Source organism: Panthera pardus, unplaced genomic scaffold (genome assembly GCF_024362965.1).
Source record: "Panthera pardus isolate Hobbes unplaced genomic scaffold, ASM2436296v1 HiC_scaffold_10, whole genome shotgun sequence".
NCBI lineage: Eukaryota > Metazoa > Chordata > Mammalia > Carnivora > Felidae > Panthera > Panthera pardus.
The window spans coordinates 104461172-104477602 of record NW_026526655.1 but is presented as its reverse complement, the minus strand read 5'-3'; the positions used below and the strand labels follow the sequence as shown (position 1 = coordinate 104477602).

Sequence of the window (16431 nt, the reverse complement as noted above, 5' to 3'; positions counted from 1 at the left end):
AAATTCTACTCCAGAAAGTACAGCCACGCCTGCACCATCTACCACAGTAAACTCAACACTTGGAAAACTAACTTTCTCATCTTCCCCCAGAAACTAGCTCCCCCTCTTCCACATTCATTTTTTCAGCTTAGGCATCTCTGATTCTTCTCAGTTGCTCTTCCCCTGTCTTGGTCTTTTCAGGCTGCTGTAACAGAACTACCACTTTCCGGGTGGCTTCAACAACAGATCTACGAGCAAGGTGATCAGGCACCAGCTGATTCGGTGTCCGGTGGGGGCCCGAATCCTGGCTGTGTCATCCCATGGTGGAGGCATGAGGGAGCTCTGGGTCCCTTTTATTCAGGCACTAATCCCGTTCCTGAGAGCCCCACCTTCATGACCTAATTACCTCCGCAGGTCCCACCTCCAGTACCATCCAACTGAGGATCAGGCTTTACTGTATGAACATGGAGGGACACACACATTCAGTCCACAGCATCCCTCCTACCCCGGATTCCAAGCCTACCCAGTTTTTCCTTTATAGCACACTGCATCTGTGTCAGCCAGGACCGTGACCAGCTGCCCAAGCTGACCTTCACTACCTCAAAGACAGCAAGCACTTCCTCACAGGTCTCCCTGCCTTTGGTCTCTTCTATTGGTAACATGACAGCCAGGATTCAAAACTACGGCTGACTCCAAAGCTGCTCTCTCCCCTCTTCAAAATAAAAGGAAGGAAGGAAGGAAGGAAGGAAGGAAGGAAGGAAGGAAGGAAGGAAGGAAGGAAGGAAGGAAAGAAAAGAAAAAAGAAAAGAAAGAAAAGGAAAGAAAAAGAGAAGAAAAAAGAAAAGAAAAAAAAAAGAAAGAAAGAAAGAAAAGAAACCATACAGCCCCCAATGCCTATCATTCTAAGTCCAAACTCCTTAACCTCCCAATTCAGGCTTTTCTAAACTTAACAGTCCGACCTCACCACGTTCTCTCCTGCCATCAAATGCATGATATCCCCATCCCTATGAAATTAAGACTGGCATGCCTCGTCTGACTGCACTTCACAGATACGGCGTCTTTTACAGATTGAAGGCTGTGCAACCCTGTGTTGAGCAAATCCGTCGGCCCCATTTTTCCAGTGGCATTTGCTCACTTCACATCTGTCACGTTTTGGTAATTCTCACAATATTCCAAACTTTTCCATTATTATATGTGTTAGGGTCATCTGTGATGAATGATCACAACTCGCTGAAAGCACACATAGCATTTTTAGCAATATTGTTTAACGACGGTATTTTTTTAGACATAATGTTATCGCACACCTCATACACTATGGTACAGCATAAACGTAACTTTTATCTGCACTGGGAAAAAACTCACTTGACCTGTTTCATTGCGATATTCACTTTACTGCTGTGATCTGGAACTGAATCCACCATATTTCCATGGCATGCCTGTACCATTCTGTTTTGGTTTCAATTCTGACGAAAAATGACCGTCTCCTAGTTCCATGCTTCTCTAAATCCTACCTCTTTCATGAACCATTCCATATAACACATCCCCAACTCCTACAGCAATCATTCACGACTTATTTAGCAATAAAGGTGTTATAACGTCCTGTCTAGGACTGTCTTGACTGTTAACTCATAGGTTGCTGAAAGGAAAACAGATCGAGTTTCTTCAAAAGCTAAACATAAAATCACCATTTTTACAACAGACTCCTGGGTATCTATGCAAAAGAAATGGCAGTACCCATTCAGACACAGACTTGCACAAGGATGTTCATAGCAACATTAGTTAGAACAGCCAAAAAGTAGAAACTTAAATCTTCCTCATCTAATGAATGGATAACATGTGGAATACCCACAAAGGTATGCCACTCAGGAATACAAAGGAACAAACTACCAACACATGCTGTGCTGGGACATGGACGAACCTTATAAAACATTACGCTAAGCGATGAGACACAAAAGACCACAGACTTCATGATTCCGTATATAGGAAATATCCTGAAAAGGCAAATTTATGGAAACAAAGTAGATTAGTGGTGGCCTGGGGCTGGGATCTTTCTGGAAGATAATACATGAGGATTGTTGCACTACTTTATAAATCCCTTGATTTGAGTCATTTTATTTGTAAAACGTACTTCCATAAAGCTGTTAAGAATTCCAAAACATTACAGGAGGTGCTCAAATATTAGTTGAATGTTTCATCTCTTACCTGTTTATATCTTTCTCACCACCCTCTCCCCTGTAACTAGACCCTAAACTTCTGGAGGGCACAGACCTAGCTTCCCACTCGTTTTTTATGCTAAGTTCTAACAGAGACTGCACCCAACCCAAAGCTACGCATACACGGTGTTCGTAACTCTTGGTGGATTTGGGATTTTCCTGGTCAGGCTACAGAGGCCATCAAAAGCATCAGGGAAGAAGCGGCATATGTGGATGCAGGGGCAGAGTTAAGTGGGTCGGAATCACAGCCTTTCCGTTTCATCACTGTGAACTCAGGGCAAGCGGACTGCCCTCTCTAAGCCTGCTCCCAGTCTAAAACGGGGGAAATGGTGGTAGGCACCTCACAGGGTTATATGGGCAGGAAATCAGATGATCTGGATAAAATGTTTAACCCAGTGCGTGCAACATACAAAAACTCACTGAACGCTGGCCTAAAACACCCATACACAAACCGACACAAACACACACACCAGAGAAATCTCTTTCAAACAGGAAACCACCTTCAACAGCAGAGGGGACTACAGACGGGCCCACCCTCTTCTCGTCATCTGACAGGTAAGAGCGGCCCCTCCCAAGCCCAGTGAAGTTCACGTGTGACCAGAAGTACTACTATTCATCCAACCGAAGGAAGTACCTATTGCTGAAGACTTTCAACATTTGGTTTGACCTTCCATCTGCAGACTCCCATCCTGCCAGGCCCCCTTGCACTCTGTTTAGCAGGAAGGCATATCCAGTCCTAACCAGTGAACTGTGAGAGGAAGTGGCAGGTCACTTTGAAACCGGAACATGTGTTTGTAGAAGACCCTCCACAACTGTCTCCCTCTCCCACAGCAACGGGCAATGGGCCAGTTGATGGCTCCTGTCAGCTAGATGAGGACAACGTGGAGCACGTGCCCCAGCAAACCTGCAACGGACACACAGGGTCAGTGAGAAATAAACTCTGTACTATGCCTGTTGAGTTTTGGGGTTTATTAGCACAGCATAACCAAGACTCACCCAACAGTGTCACAGGGCTCTCAGGCTGTGGAGAAAGTTTATTTATTTTGAAAGAGAGAGAGAGGGAGAACGCTCGCACGAGGGTGGGGCAGCGGGAGGGAGGGACAGAATCCCAAGCAGGCTTCTTACTGCCAGGGCAGAGCCCAACTTGGGGCTTGAACTCACAAACCGTGAGATCATGCCCTGAGCCAAAATCAAGAGTCAGACGCTGGGGCGCCTGGGTGGTTCAGTCGGTTAAGCGTCCGACTTCGGCTCAGGTCACGATCTCACAGTCTGTGGGTTCGAGCCCCGCGTCGGGCTCTGGGCTGATGGCTCAGAGCCTGGAGCCTGCTTCTGATTCTGTGTCTCCCTCTCTCTCTGCCCCTCCCTCATTCATGCTCTGTCTCTCTCTGTCTCAAAAATATAAATAAAAAAGGTGCCCCTGAAAGTCTGTATTTTAAATCTCTTAAATCCCCCTCCCCCGAAAAAACCCTTCTAGAGCCTCTTTATTCCCCTGGCTTCTGTGACAAGCCACTCTCACTGTTCTTTGTCTCTCTAACCCCTTCTCCGTTTCCTCATGGTCTCTCCCTCTGCCTAACTCACTAAACCCCATCAACCAGGGTTTTGTCCTTAGCCCCTTACTCTTCTCATTCTACACGCTCTCCTAGGGGGTCATACCCACTCTCCTGACCTACCTTCCACGTACACACTAATGCTGCCCCAAACTATCGCAGGCTGGCTCCGAGCTTTCCTCACGCCCAAAGTCCTGCTGGCCATCTCCCCCTCAGGCTCAACTAGCATCATGAACCCAACACATTCAGAAGTCTTCCCATGTCAGCCCCCCACCCCCACCCCAACCTCAGCTAACAGCACCTAAATCGACTTAGTCTCCCAGACTAGAAACCGGACCATGAAGTCAGATTCCCTCCTCTCCCCTCTCTCACCCTCGGCTCACTCAAACCATCAGTCCAGTCAATCCATTTAACCCTCTGTAGATGTTTCTTATTGTTGTTTGGAGCGGAGGGGTGATTTTTTTTTTTTTTTTTTTTTTTTTTTTTTACTTGTTTACTGTTCATTACAGTGACTACTAAGAAAACAAATGACTTCAGGTTCAGGGAATACCTTATTTTGGCGTCAGGCAGACAATGATGCTCTGCCTGAAGAGTACAGTCCGGTCCAGACCGCGAAACAAGAAAGCCATGATTTCTGAGTGCACGCCACGAACTTTGCCAGTGGCTTTCTGCATCTGTACCTCGACTGCAGCCACTTAAGTAAAGGATCCAAAACACTGCCAAAGAAGCTTTCGTTCTTTATTAAATTCTCTTAGGCATTACCAGTATTATTCAAGTTTAAGACAGGGCAAATCTTATGAAGTATTTAAGGGTTCTCTTCTTATAAATAAATTTATAAAGAAAACATCCACTAATTCATCTCTACTTTTTCTAACCCGCTCAATCTTCTAGAGTCGAAAAGAACAATTCTGGTGCACTAAAACCAGAGCCGAGGCTTTTCAATACCGTCAATTAAAATACTTTCAATTTAACTCTGAGCGGCTGGTGTCGTTCAATAATTTTAACTGTTACACAGCAGGATGTGCTTGTCACCCCTGGTCTTCTTCAGCCTCAACACACATTCAGAGTCCATTCTCCGCGTAGAAGAAAACTACTACTGAACTTACTGCATGTATTTGATCATGTAATTTGAAGCCTTTTGTGCTCAATCCGGGAAGTGCTATTACTGCATATCTTAGATGACCACCCTAGGCACTTCAAAGACCCAAACGCCTTTCTTCGTTCTACACACTCTTCCGCAGAAAGAGCTGTCAAGAAAGTTGTTTAAAACCCAAAAATGCATAGCGATTGATGCTTCATTTCTACTTGTCCTCCTCATGATGGAAAATCTGGTCAGTCCTTAACTTGGCCTGAGAATGGCACTGATAGCAATGCCAAATATTCCACTGCACAAACGGAACGCCTAAACTGGTAGCAGGCAGGAGAGGATGACACTTCTAAATGCTTTCTGTTATTCTGGAAACACTAGCACCTTCCTTTCAGTGAGCTCCAGAAAACCGTGGATGACGTCACCATTTTAAACCGTTTCAATTCAACAGCAAAAATTACATGGCGAGTATTCTTAGCACTACCTGAAAACCAGGAGGGGGAGGAGGGTGCCAACAAGGTTTACAGGACTTGCCCAAAACTGTAAATCTAAAACCTGACCATTGGGATAGCTGCCAAAACCTGAAATTGCTTACTCTAAAAAACATTACCAAATCAGCTGATCTTCCTTTTTAAATCCAAGGTTTTCTCTTTTTTCCAGACAAAGCACAGCATTTTTCTCTCAGAACATACCAGTCAGGGTATTGCTAATTAACTTGACTGGGTGGCTTTGTAGTCTCAGACCAGACGGTCTAGCTGGCTGCTAGGAAAAAGGTTTCATAGCTTAAAAATATATTATATGAAGTGTTAGTTCAAGATGTATGTGAAAACGATCTTTAAATTGCTGCAAGAGCAGAATGTTAAGGCAACATCAGAAAACAGAGGTGTTGTAAGACACTAAGCCCTACTCCCCACCTGGCAAAGAGAGCCAAATGATAAGATGTGACTCAATCCCTTAATACAAAAACGTCCCAAGATAATCTGAGCTTGACTTTGCAATTTTCTCTTTATATTTTGATGGCAGTGAGAGAGACCCTGGGGCTGTAACTCCCTTGCAAAAAAAATGTCAACATATGATTTACTCACGAGGCTTAAAATAAGGAAAGAAAATATAAAATAAGTTGTCCTTTGCTTGGCAACCATCCTTTTTAATTACTCATTTTTATCCTGTATCCAGGCTACACACACCTGGGTATGGATGGCTAATTTGGATATAGAAAACACCAAGGATCACTTCTGGAAGGAACACAAGACCATAAACTTCTCAATCAGTACATCAACAGCATCAGGGTGAGCAAGAAAAGGACTTTACCAAGAGACTGACATTTACACTTTCCGACAGAACTGAAATACACTGAATTACAGAGCAAATTCACTGAAACGACAAAGAAAGTCTGTCCTTGAAAAGGCTATTTTTTCACCCCCAGAAAAAAGCATTTCCATTTGGATATTTCCACCACACAACCAACCGGTTAAGAAAATAAAGCGCGGTGTTTAGCAACGGGAAAAGGCTAACTACCCGAGAGGCACGGGGTCCACCCCACCGGCGACCGCTGAGGTCAGCAGGGCCCGGCGCCAGCGGAGCCTCCGGCTTCACTTCTCGGCACACGCCGCTGCCGTCTCCTTGTTGAAGCCCCGGATGGAGAGATCGTAGACCACCTCCTCCACCTTCTTCACGTCATACTTCAAGCCGTCGTAGCGCTTCCTCAGGGAGTCGTTTTTCAGGTTGAGAAGGCGGAAGCCCGAATCCAGCTCGTTGATGAAGGTGGAGATGTGGAGCGGCCGGGAGTAGTCTCCGGCGGTCACGCTGTTGACGGACAGCCTCGACTACACGAGGGAAGGGAAACCGAGACACCTTACAACAGGCCTCGTGAGCACGTCTTCCTCCGCATCACAACCAAGAGACCCCCAAGGCCCCGCAACTTTCCCACGCTGCCTTTCGGAATTACATGTTGACCACCGCTTAACATTACGAAGTTACTTCAAGACTTAAGAGATCGTTCCCTTTCTGTTGGGGGTTTCTGTGGTCTACAAGTTTCCATCAATGCGAATCAAGACTAGTGGGAACACCTTTATGACAGCCTTTTTTTCTTCTTTAGAATTATCTCCATAGGACAATGTCTCAAGAGACAGATGAAGAGACTAAAAGAAAAATAACCTATATACAGTTAAATTAGTCCCCGAAGCAAGTATATGTATTGACACAGTTACTAGGGATGTATGCGTCTTGCCACCACTTTGAAAGGGAGAGGCATTACCATCTTTTAAAAACTCACACATTAGTCAGTTTATGGACAGCCCGCTCATTTTATGACTGGCTGATGACTCTGATGACTAGCAAAGCAGCACACACGGCACATGATGACAAACTGGTGACAGATAGAGGGCTTAGAAAAGACTTCCTGAATTTTTGTGCCCATTTTAAAAACTGACAGCGAGGTGGGAAGATCAAAAACGCAAATGGCAAATTACTAAGCTTCTTACCAATTCACTGGCAAGAATTAGAACTCCTGAGAGATAATCTTCCACATCCAGATGAAAGCCTTTCTCCCGATCTGGCTCAACTAAAAAATACACCAAAGTAAAAATAAGGTCATGATGTGAACAGAATGTGAGCCTAAGAATATAAAATACTATATATACACACACATACATATACACGCACACACATATTGTTTCTCTCAAAGGAAAAAAAAGAAGATCTTTTAAAAACTATCTTTGGGGCACCTGGGTGGCTCAGTCGGTTGAGTGGCCGACTTCGGCTCAGGTCATGATCTCGCGGTCCGCAAGTTCGAGCCCCGCGTTGGGCTCTGTGCTGACAGCTCAGAGCCTGGAGCCTGTTTCGGATTCTGTGTCTCCCTCTCTCTGACCCTCCCCCGTTCATGCTCTGTCTCTTTCTGTCTCAAAAATAAATAAACGTTAAAAAAAAATTTTTTTTTTTTTAAATAAAAAATAAAAAAATAAAACTATCTTTATGATGTGCTCATACTTTTGGCAACTAGGCCTCATTGTGGATTTTTGAGCTCTTAGGACTTCAATTTTTCCTTTCATTCTTCTCTCAGAAAGTACTATCACCCAGAACGTTATCTGGTGATATATCAGAACGTATATCAGAGAATACCTATGTTTTTGGACAAAGCATGTCGCAGCATTTAAAGGAGAAGCCATGACACCCTTAAGTGACATTCACATGGTTCACACGGGCACACGAATGCATGAATGCACATGCACGTGCACAAAGTGAGAAGACCGCACAAATGTGGCAAAATGTTGGGGAGCCTGGGTGGCTCATTCGGTTGAACATCTGACTCTTAATTTCAGCTCAGGTCATGATCCCAGGGTTGTGGGATCGAGCCCCACATTGAGCATGGAGCCGGCTCAGAGTTCTCTCTCCCTCTGCTCCCCACCCCCTTCACGCACACTAAAATAAAAATTAAAAATTAAAAATTTTGGGGGTTCCTGGGTGGCTCAGTCGGTTAAGCAACCAACTTCGGCTGGAGTCATGATCTCACGGTTCGTGAGTTCGAGCCCGTCAGGCTCTGAGCTGTCAGCTTCAGATTCTGTGTCTCCCTCTCTCTCTGCCCCTCCCCAGCTTGCACTCTGTCTCTCTCAAAAATAAACAGTAAAAAAAATAATAATAAAATAAAATAAATTTTTAAAGACATGGCAAAATGTTAACAAGCAGAAAATCTAAGTGGTCTTCACTGTACTATTCTTTCAACTTTCTGTAGGCTTGAATTTTTAAAAACTAAATTTTAAAAACTAAAAGCAACACCCAAGTACAAAAAGCAAGCCACTACATGTTCTTACTTTTTGTGTTTCCAAGTCACTATTTTTCCATTTAGTTCTCGTTTGTTCTAATAAGTAGGAAGTATAAGCAACAGCCTCCCCCACAACCAAAAATTAAGCGACCATGCCTGATTCTGCAGACCGACGCTAACGGAGACACTTACTGCCAAGAATTTCTGTAACCGCTTCTCGAGTCACTAGTGTTTCTGATTCCAAGTACACAACAAATGCTGCCAAGAAGACCAAACGCTGCAACACAAACCTCCAGTGCTCATGAAATCTGCACGGATAGAAGCTCATTTAGGTGGAAGGATTAGGGGCTTTATAAAAGATAAATTTAGTACAGTCGTAGTCAAACATTTTGGAAATACAATGCTTTTCCAAATCAAATCCATGTGAAACCCCAACATAAAAAACATGTAAAAACATGCCATTTAAGTATATTAGATGGATTTAATATAAGTTTTACAAGTTCACATTTATAGCAATTACGTATTAGAAGTTTAATAGACAAACGAGAAGCATGATCCAACTTCAACGAATATAAAGATATTTACAATCGAAGATTATGGACAAGGACAACTGTGCTTGTGAAGTTTAATCAGTAAAAACAATGATACTGCTCTGAGAAAAATTAAAACTGGCGACGGCAGATTGATGAGAACTGCACTGTACATCAGCCTCAATACCTAACTTACTCTTACGTTTTGAGTGTAGAATATTAAAAAAACCTTGATTTATACATATAATAACTACCACTTGGAATCACTAAACCGACACTTAAACCTTCAGGATCCTGCAGTTAAACTGAGCTAGAAGCCTGAAAAAAAAAAATAGGAAATTTTATACCCCCAAATATTAATGCTATGCCTCCTGAATTTCAAATATGGCAAATTCAAAAAAAATTTTCAATACAATACAGGTCAAATAAAACCCTCTAAGGGCCAAATCACCCAGAGGTCAGCCTCTGTGTGACCTCCAAACTACACGATCTCTCAAGATCCTGCCAATCCTATCGTTCAAGGTCTCTCTACATCCGTTATTACCTTACAGCAGGGTCAGCAAACTTTTTCTGCGAAGGGCCAGACAGTAACATTTTAGGCCTTGTGAGCCACATTCAGTCTCTGTCACATATTCTTATTTGGGTGTTTTTCTTTTTTTAACAACCCTTTAAAATATAAGCAATTCTCAGCTTCCAGAGGCGGCGGGCCATGGGCAGTGTGCCAACCCCTGCCTTAAATTATCCTGTGGAGCTGTATTACCCACTTCCCACATACATGTCTTGTTTTGTGCCCACGTGTGTCTTAACAGAACATCTTTTTCGGTAGAAAAGAGACACAAGTAGAGATTTTAGGTTCTTATTCACTATATTTCATCAATACTCAGATGCAGTTCTTTCCAATTTAACATCTGTGAGGCTGGGATGCTTTTTACAATCTATAAATTTCAATTATGACTGGCAGCAAATTTTCTTCCCTAAATAATGGAGACTCTTAAAAATTAACAGTGCTATAGGTCAACAAGTTACAGAATATTAGCTAAACATGTTATTTGGCAGTATAATTCAAACTTTGACGAAAAACTCAACTCCATTTACATAGTGCCATCTAATCCCATAACCTTAATAGCATAGACATGGTTCACCCAATTTCACAAGCAACTTAAATATACTAAAAAGATACTCTATTCGACCTTAATACAACACATATTTTTTAATTCCTTTTTCATTGTAAAAATTATGTTTTCCTTAGGAAAATTCTCAAAGGGAGGGGAAAAAAATCCCCATCTCTGTCACCATTAAAATACCACCACTAATAATAGTCTGACTCTTTTTCGTTGTTTCTTCTACATAGAGAGGTTTTTACTTAGTTCTCAGCAATCATTCGGTACATATAATTTTTTGTCCTGCCTTTATTTTTACTTGACATTACAAAATAATACGACTTTTCTTACAAACCTGTAATACTGTTCAGCAGGGAACTTGGTCTTCAACGATGTTAGATGTGTTTTCACTGTACCAAAATGTTCTCGAGCTTTCAAACACCTCTTTGGAACTGATCACAAAAAGATAATCAAACACAATAATGAGTAAGATTTACCAAATTTCAAATACAGTTCTGGCTTAATAATCTACACAGTCTCTCTGGAAATAAATCAACTCTTAAAAAAAAAAAAAAAAAAATCTCATGACCAAATGCGGGGTATGCATCTCTACTTTCCAATCTGGCTCTCAAAATTCCAATTAACCAACACTGAATAGACAAAAACTTGCTGAAAGGGAATAATATTTAGCAAACAAGTCAGTAAGCTGTCATAAATAATATCATCCTTGGGGTGCCTGGGTGGCTCAGTTAGTTAAGCGTCCAACTCTTGGTTTCTGCTCGGTTCATGACCTAGCAGTTCGTGGGTTCGAGCCATGCATCAAACTGTGCACTGACAATGCAGAGCCTGCTTGGGGTTCTCTCTCTCCCTCTCTCTCTCTGCCCCCCCAATCCCATATCTCTCTAGCTCTCAAAATAAACTAACTTCAAAAAAAATTTAAAATATAATAATAATTGTGGGGACATGCACCAGCTGCTATTCCAAAAGGATGCCTAAAATTGGACAGCTTCTACCTCCCACATTTGGTCAAAAAGCTATATCAATTATACTCAGACTGACCGACTCCATATCACTGAGAAAAAAGACCTCCCTGTGACACCTGTAAGTTACGCCATTGTATCATTCTCTACCTGAAAATATATTTCAGCTCTTTTAGTTGTGCTGGCTACATCCTACATTGAAGGTCCCATGTTTAAACTTATCATATGTGATTTTCATGAAAGGTGCTGACTATAAACCCACTAGGAACCTTTTACACTGAACATTTCTTACATACAAATGCATATTAAGCCATATTCAATGAAGGAAAGACTGTGTTTATTTCTCTTTTAATGTTTATTTTGAGAGAGAGAGCAAGCAAGCAGGGGCAGAGAGAGAATCCCAAGCAGGCTTCATGCCATCAGTGCAGAGTCGGACACGGGGCTCAATCTCACTCTCTTGGACTGTGAGATCATGACCTGAGCTGAAATCAAGAGTCAGACACTTAACTGACTGAGCCACCCAGGTGTCCCACGAAAGATTGGGTTTAAAAACAAGAGAGCCATATAAAAGATACACAAGAGAACTACAAACCTACAACAATTATCACATCAGAATCACATTATTACATTACTACGTGGAAGTGGAAAATCAACCGTAACACACAGAATTCCAGAATTCTGTAAACCTATAAAACACTCAACTCACCTACTTCTCCACAGGATATGAGGGACATTTTTCTTAATAAAATGATAACAGACTTGAAATGTCTTCTGAATGGAAATTAACTCTTTTAAGTGAAAGACTCATAATTTGGACTCAAAAAATATTCAAAATCAATGGGGCACCAGAGTGGCTCAGTTAGGTGTATGACTCTTGATTTCAGCTCAGGTCATGACCTCGTGTTCATGGGATCAAGCCCCACGTCGGGCTCTGTGCTAGCAGTGCAGAGCCTACTTGGGATTCTCTCTCTCCCTCACTCTCTGCCCCTCCCCTGCTCTCTTGTGCGTGCTCTCTCTCTCTCTCTCGCTCTCTCTCAAAAGAAATAAATAAACTTAAAAAAAAAAATCTTCAAAATCAAAACAAAGAACTTACTGTCCTGAAAACCAGCACCCTGATGGACCCCTTGCAGTAAAGTTAAAATCTCTCGAGCTGTTTGTTCTAAACTCTGTACAACTTTTCGGATTTCCTAGAAAGAATTAAAAATCAAAGTATCAGATAAACTCAATGTAACTATTTTCATAACCTCAAACCAGATATATCAGACAGCACAGGTTAAGTACCTATGACGCCTTCACACACATTTAAAACTCCAACAATCTTTACAAGAACTGAACTGGTACAGAAAATATCCAGGTTTGAATCCCAACGTTGCCACTTACTTCCTCTGTGAGACCTTCAAGAGGTCACTACAGGGCCTGAGATTTCTCATGCAGCCTTCAAAGGATAATCACCACCCACCCCAAATATCCCACTGAAACACTATAAATATCAAAAGAAATGAAATATCTGAATGCAATTTGTAAAAAAGAAAAATGCAATGCAATACGAAGACTAGGTGCTTTTCAACCACTTTATGAATATTCACAGCACATTTATGTGGGAAGCACTGTGTAAATACTGGTTCCCAATTAGTCCCTTCCTTCTTGCCGTTTAGAGCATAATAGGGTAGACATACGTTTAAAAAATACGTATCGCACAAAATTTTTTAACGTGAATTCTCTACTAAAAAACATGACAGATTGTGAGATCAAGAATATGAATACGAAGTAACCACCAGGAAAGGAGAGGAAAGATGCGAATTCCAGGAAAAGCATACAGTACATGCAAATATCCTGAGGCAAGAAACTCTCTGCGGAACTAGAAAAATAAAAAGATAACTAAACTGAACATAAAACACAACGGAAGATGGCGTAAAATGAGATGGAGGGAGGGGAGAAGACACCTGTGGGCTACAGTAGAATCTGGATTATTATTCTATGTGGAATAAGAAGCCATAAGAGAGTTTTAAAGAGAAGAGGCCACACGTGCTACAACAAACAGTGAAACGCGTGTTCTCTGAGTCCCAAGCGCTGAGCCTTCGACATAAACAAGCGCCAGAAAGCAGGAAGACTGACACTCAAACGTGGTGGGCGATGCCGAAGAGCCGAGACTCGAACACACAGAATCAGGACCGGAGAGCAGAATCGGGGGCGGGAGAGGAACATGCCCTAAGCTGATACAAGAGGGGAAGCAACCCATCCCCGGAGGCTTCCCCACTGCTCGAGACAGAGCGACAGAGGAGGGCCGGGCGCGGTGGCCAAGCAAGAAAGGAAAGGGAAAGGGGAGGGGAAGAGAGGAGGCTCGCCTCTCGGATGTCCTGCTCGGCAGCCAAAAAACCCTGCAGCTCCACGAAGATCTCGCTCACAGACATGGCGCCGGCTGCACAACAATCGACCAGAGCGGCGAGTGTGGCCGCCGAAAAGCGTTTCAGAGCCCACCGGCGCAGTCAGTCGCAACACCAGCCGCCGCCGCTGCGTCCACCCGGCCCTACGCTACGGACGTCGCTGGGGTCCTCCGAGGTCCGCGGCGCGCAGGATCCTGGGCTGTCCGCCGTGCTGCCTGATGTGTCGCGGCGGGAGCCGAGGCGCGCGCTCAGGGGGCGGGGCGGGAAATGCTGGGCGGGGCTTTCATCTGGGGAACTTCGAACAGGCAACGCCGGAAACCTTCCGCTAAGCGGGGAGGAGGGTGCCCGGGGGCCAGTGGGCCTGAAGGGGCGGGGCGGGCTTGGAGGCTGAGCAAACGAGCGCAACGCTTAACGTTGTTTTATGCTGTGGCGGGTGGGAGGAGAAATGCTTCAATACTGGAGAGTTTGCGTAAAAATACAGGTGCTGAAAAACGTAGAGAGAGTGCAATCTCCGTGTGGAAACATGCGTTCGTATTTGCAAAGAATAGACGGGAAATAAAAGGGGGGGGAGTAAGGGATGGATTGCGAGCGAAAAATTTTAATTCCTTCCCTGTATGACTGTATAACCTATTTAAATTATATGGATCTTTAAAGCGTGTATGGTGGGAAATTTCTCTTCTACTCAACTAACACCTCTTTATCCCGATTCCCTTGAGGCAAGCGCCTTAAGGACTTCTTGACGTTACAGAGTTATTCCATACATCTGTTCTACAAATAGAAATGTGTATGAATGCGTTGGGTCATCCTGAACATTAAAAGACACTATGAGAGCCAAACAAGTGTTTGAGATCTAAGAATTGCAATTCGGTGAGCACAGACTCCAGCAATAATCAAATAAGTGTCCCTCCTGCAGGGTGAAAGCAAGGGTTGGGGGGGCGGGTGGGAAGGCGGGAAGAACCACATGACTTTGATAAAAGAAAAAAAAGATAATTTATGCTAACAGGCTAAGGGCTAATACGCTTTTGGTTACACACTGATAACTATTCTGTTGACAAACGAAGCTATTCTTGGTATATATTACTCTTATGATTGGGAAGAGTCTTATGTTTGGGAAGCCTGTGGTCCTGTTGATTTTAGGAGCAATTGCTTGTGAAACAATGGCTTCTAGACCAGTCCTTTTGTCCAGTTCAAGGGTTAATTAGCCATTTGTTATAGAACGGGAAATGGAGCTTTTCTCGAAATAGGTAGGGTCTCTCATGTCTAGAAATTATATATTTATATACATAATTGTACACGATTCCACAGTAGAATGCACTCTCCAAATGATTTAAAATGATTACCTATTTCAACTAGATGGGGGTTGTTTGCTTTGTGTGAGAGGTTATTCTAAAACTTACAAGAAAGACGTAACTTCATTATACTTTTGTAAAGTGGATATTAGTGTTACCTTATAAATGAAATAACTATAGTAACAGATTAATTGACTTGCGTAAGGTCGTATGCAGCTGGTAAATGTTGAAGCTGGAATCCAAATGCTTTGTCTTAATTTCTATGTTATTTTTCGTCTATGTACCATTTAACAATAATATTTGCAAGAGGCTTCAAATGCCTTATCTAACTTGACCCCTACAACTTTAAAATGTGACAGGCTAGAAAAGCTGTTTTGACAAATTGCTCAAACCCAATATTTTTATTTTATTTTTATTTTATTCTTATTTTTTGCCTGTGTTCCTCTGACATCAGATGCCATTTTGTGGTGTAACATAAGCAGTAGAATCTCCTAATTCACAAAAAAGAATGAAAATAGGAACAGAAGCTCATTTTTATTTAGACTTGGTACTTGCCAAACACGTTCTTAGCACCACTTTTTGTGTATTGACTGACTTCATATAAATCCGAAATCATTTTTCAAATCCTGCAACATTTCTCTCTATTCCCACTCAAAATAAAGATCATGAGTTTTGAAACTAGCAGACAGAAGAGTCTGCCAAATCTTTTTTTCTAAAAATCTAAATGATTTAAGCATCCCCTAGGGGTGTCTTTTCTCAATTGTCAGATCAGCATTCAATAACACCTATCTCTAAAAGTTTGGAGAACTATAAATGTGCACAAGAGTGGTATCTGTCTTTTTGTAACTGGCTTATTACACGTAGGATAATGATCTCAGAGTTCATCTGTGTTGTACCATGTCAGAATTTCATTCCTTCTTGAGGCTGAATAATATTCTATTTTATGTGTATACCACATGTTATTTATCCATTCATCCTTCAATAGAAATTTTGGTTGTTTCCACCTTTTGGCTGTTGTGAAGAATGCTGTTATGAGCATAGCTATGCAAATATCACTTGAAGTTCCTGTTTTCAATGGTTTGAGGTATATAATGTTAACCTGAGAAATAAAACAGACAGTTATTTTACCAGGAAAAGGTGTTGTTTGTTGGGGAATAACAGAGAATTGCAATTCAGGTCAAACAAACCGGGGCAAAATTATAGCCAAGGGGGGGGGGGGGGGGACAAAGGGGAGGAATCCTCTTGTAGAGAGGGCAGTGGGAAGTTGGGAGGCTGTTATAAACAGAAAGTTCATGGAAGTAAACTGGGAGTTCCAAGTGTAGTGATTTTTCATTGGCTGGCCTGTGACTGTTTCTCCGTTGGCTGGGCTATTGCTGGGGCCAGGGAGGAGGAAAGCCTTTCTTCTTCCTGCTGGAGGAGTAAGGTGGTATCCGAGGGGGAAGTCAGTCTCTTTCCGCTGGAAGTGCAATTGACCACAGTGGTGGGACCCGGAAGCTTTCCCAGCCAAAGTTCCCAACCCCATTTTAGTGAGGTTTCCCTTTCGCCCATCCGCCCACAGCTCA

The 16431-nt window shown here is 42.7% G+C and overlaps 1 protein-coding gene and 1 long non-coding RNA gene across 3 annotated transcripts; both read right to left on the bottom strand.

Moving 5' to 3' along the window:
• Positions 1-2063: 2063 nt before the first annotated feature.
• LOC128779028 (uncharacterized) lies at positions 2064-3392 on the bottom strand. Its single transcript, XR_008424910.1, has 2 exons — positions 2603-3392; positions 2064-2224 (listed from the first exon to the last, which is right to left on the bottom strand). It is a non-coding gene; the product is annotated as an uncharacterized LOC128779028 (long non-coding RNA).
• Positions 3393-4463: 1071 nt separating this feature from the next.
• On the bottom strand, positions 4464-13754 carry TSN (translin). 2 transcript variants are annotated; one of them, XM_019469407.2, is made up of 6 exons: positions 13542-13751; positions 12290-12383; positions 10572-10668; positions 8779-8894; positions 7310-7389; positions 4464-6652 (listed from the first exon to the last, which is right to left on the bottom strand). In XM_019469407.2, exons 1-6 carry the CDS (start codon positions 13605-13607, stop codon positions 6419-6421), a joined length of 687 nt encoding a protein of 228 aa, XP_019324952.1. In that variant the 5' UTR covers positions 13608-13751; the 3' UTR covers positions 4464-6418. The 2 variants fall into 2 exon arrangements, with proteins under 2 accessions (XP_019324952.1, XP_019324953.1); XM_019469408.2 differs by lacking the exon at positions 7310-7389 and having other exon boundaries at positions 13542-13754.
• Positions 13755-16431: the final 2677 nt, after the last annotated feature.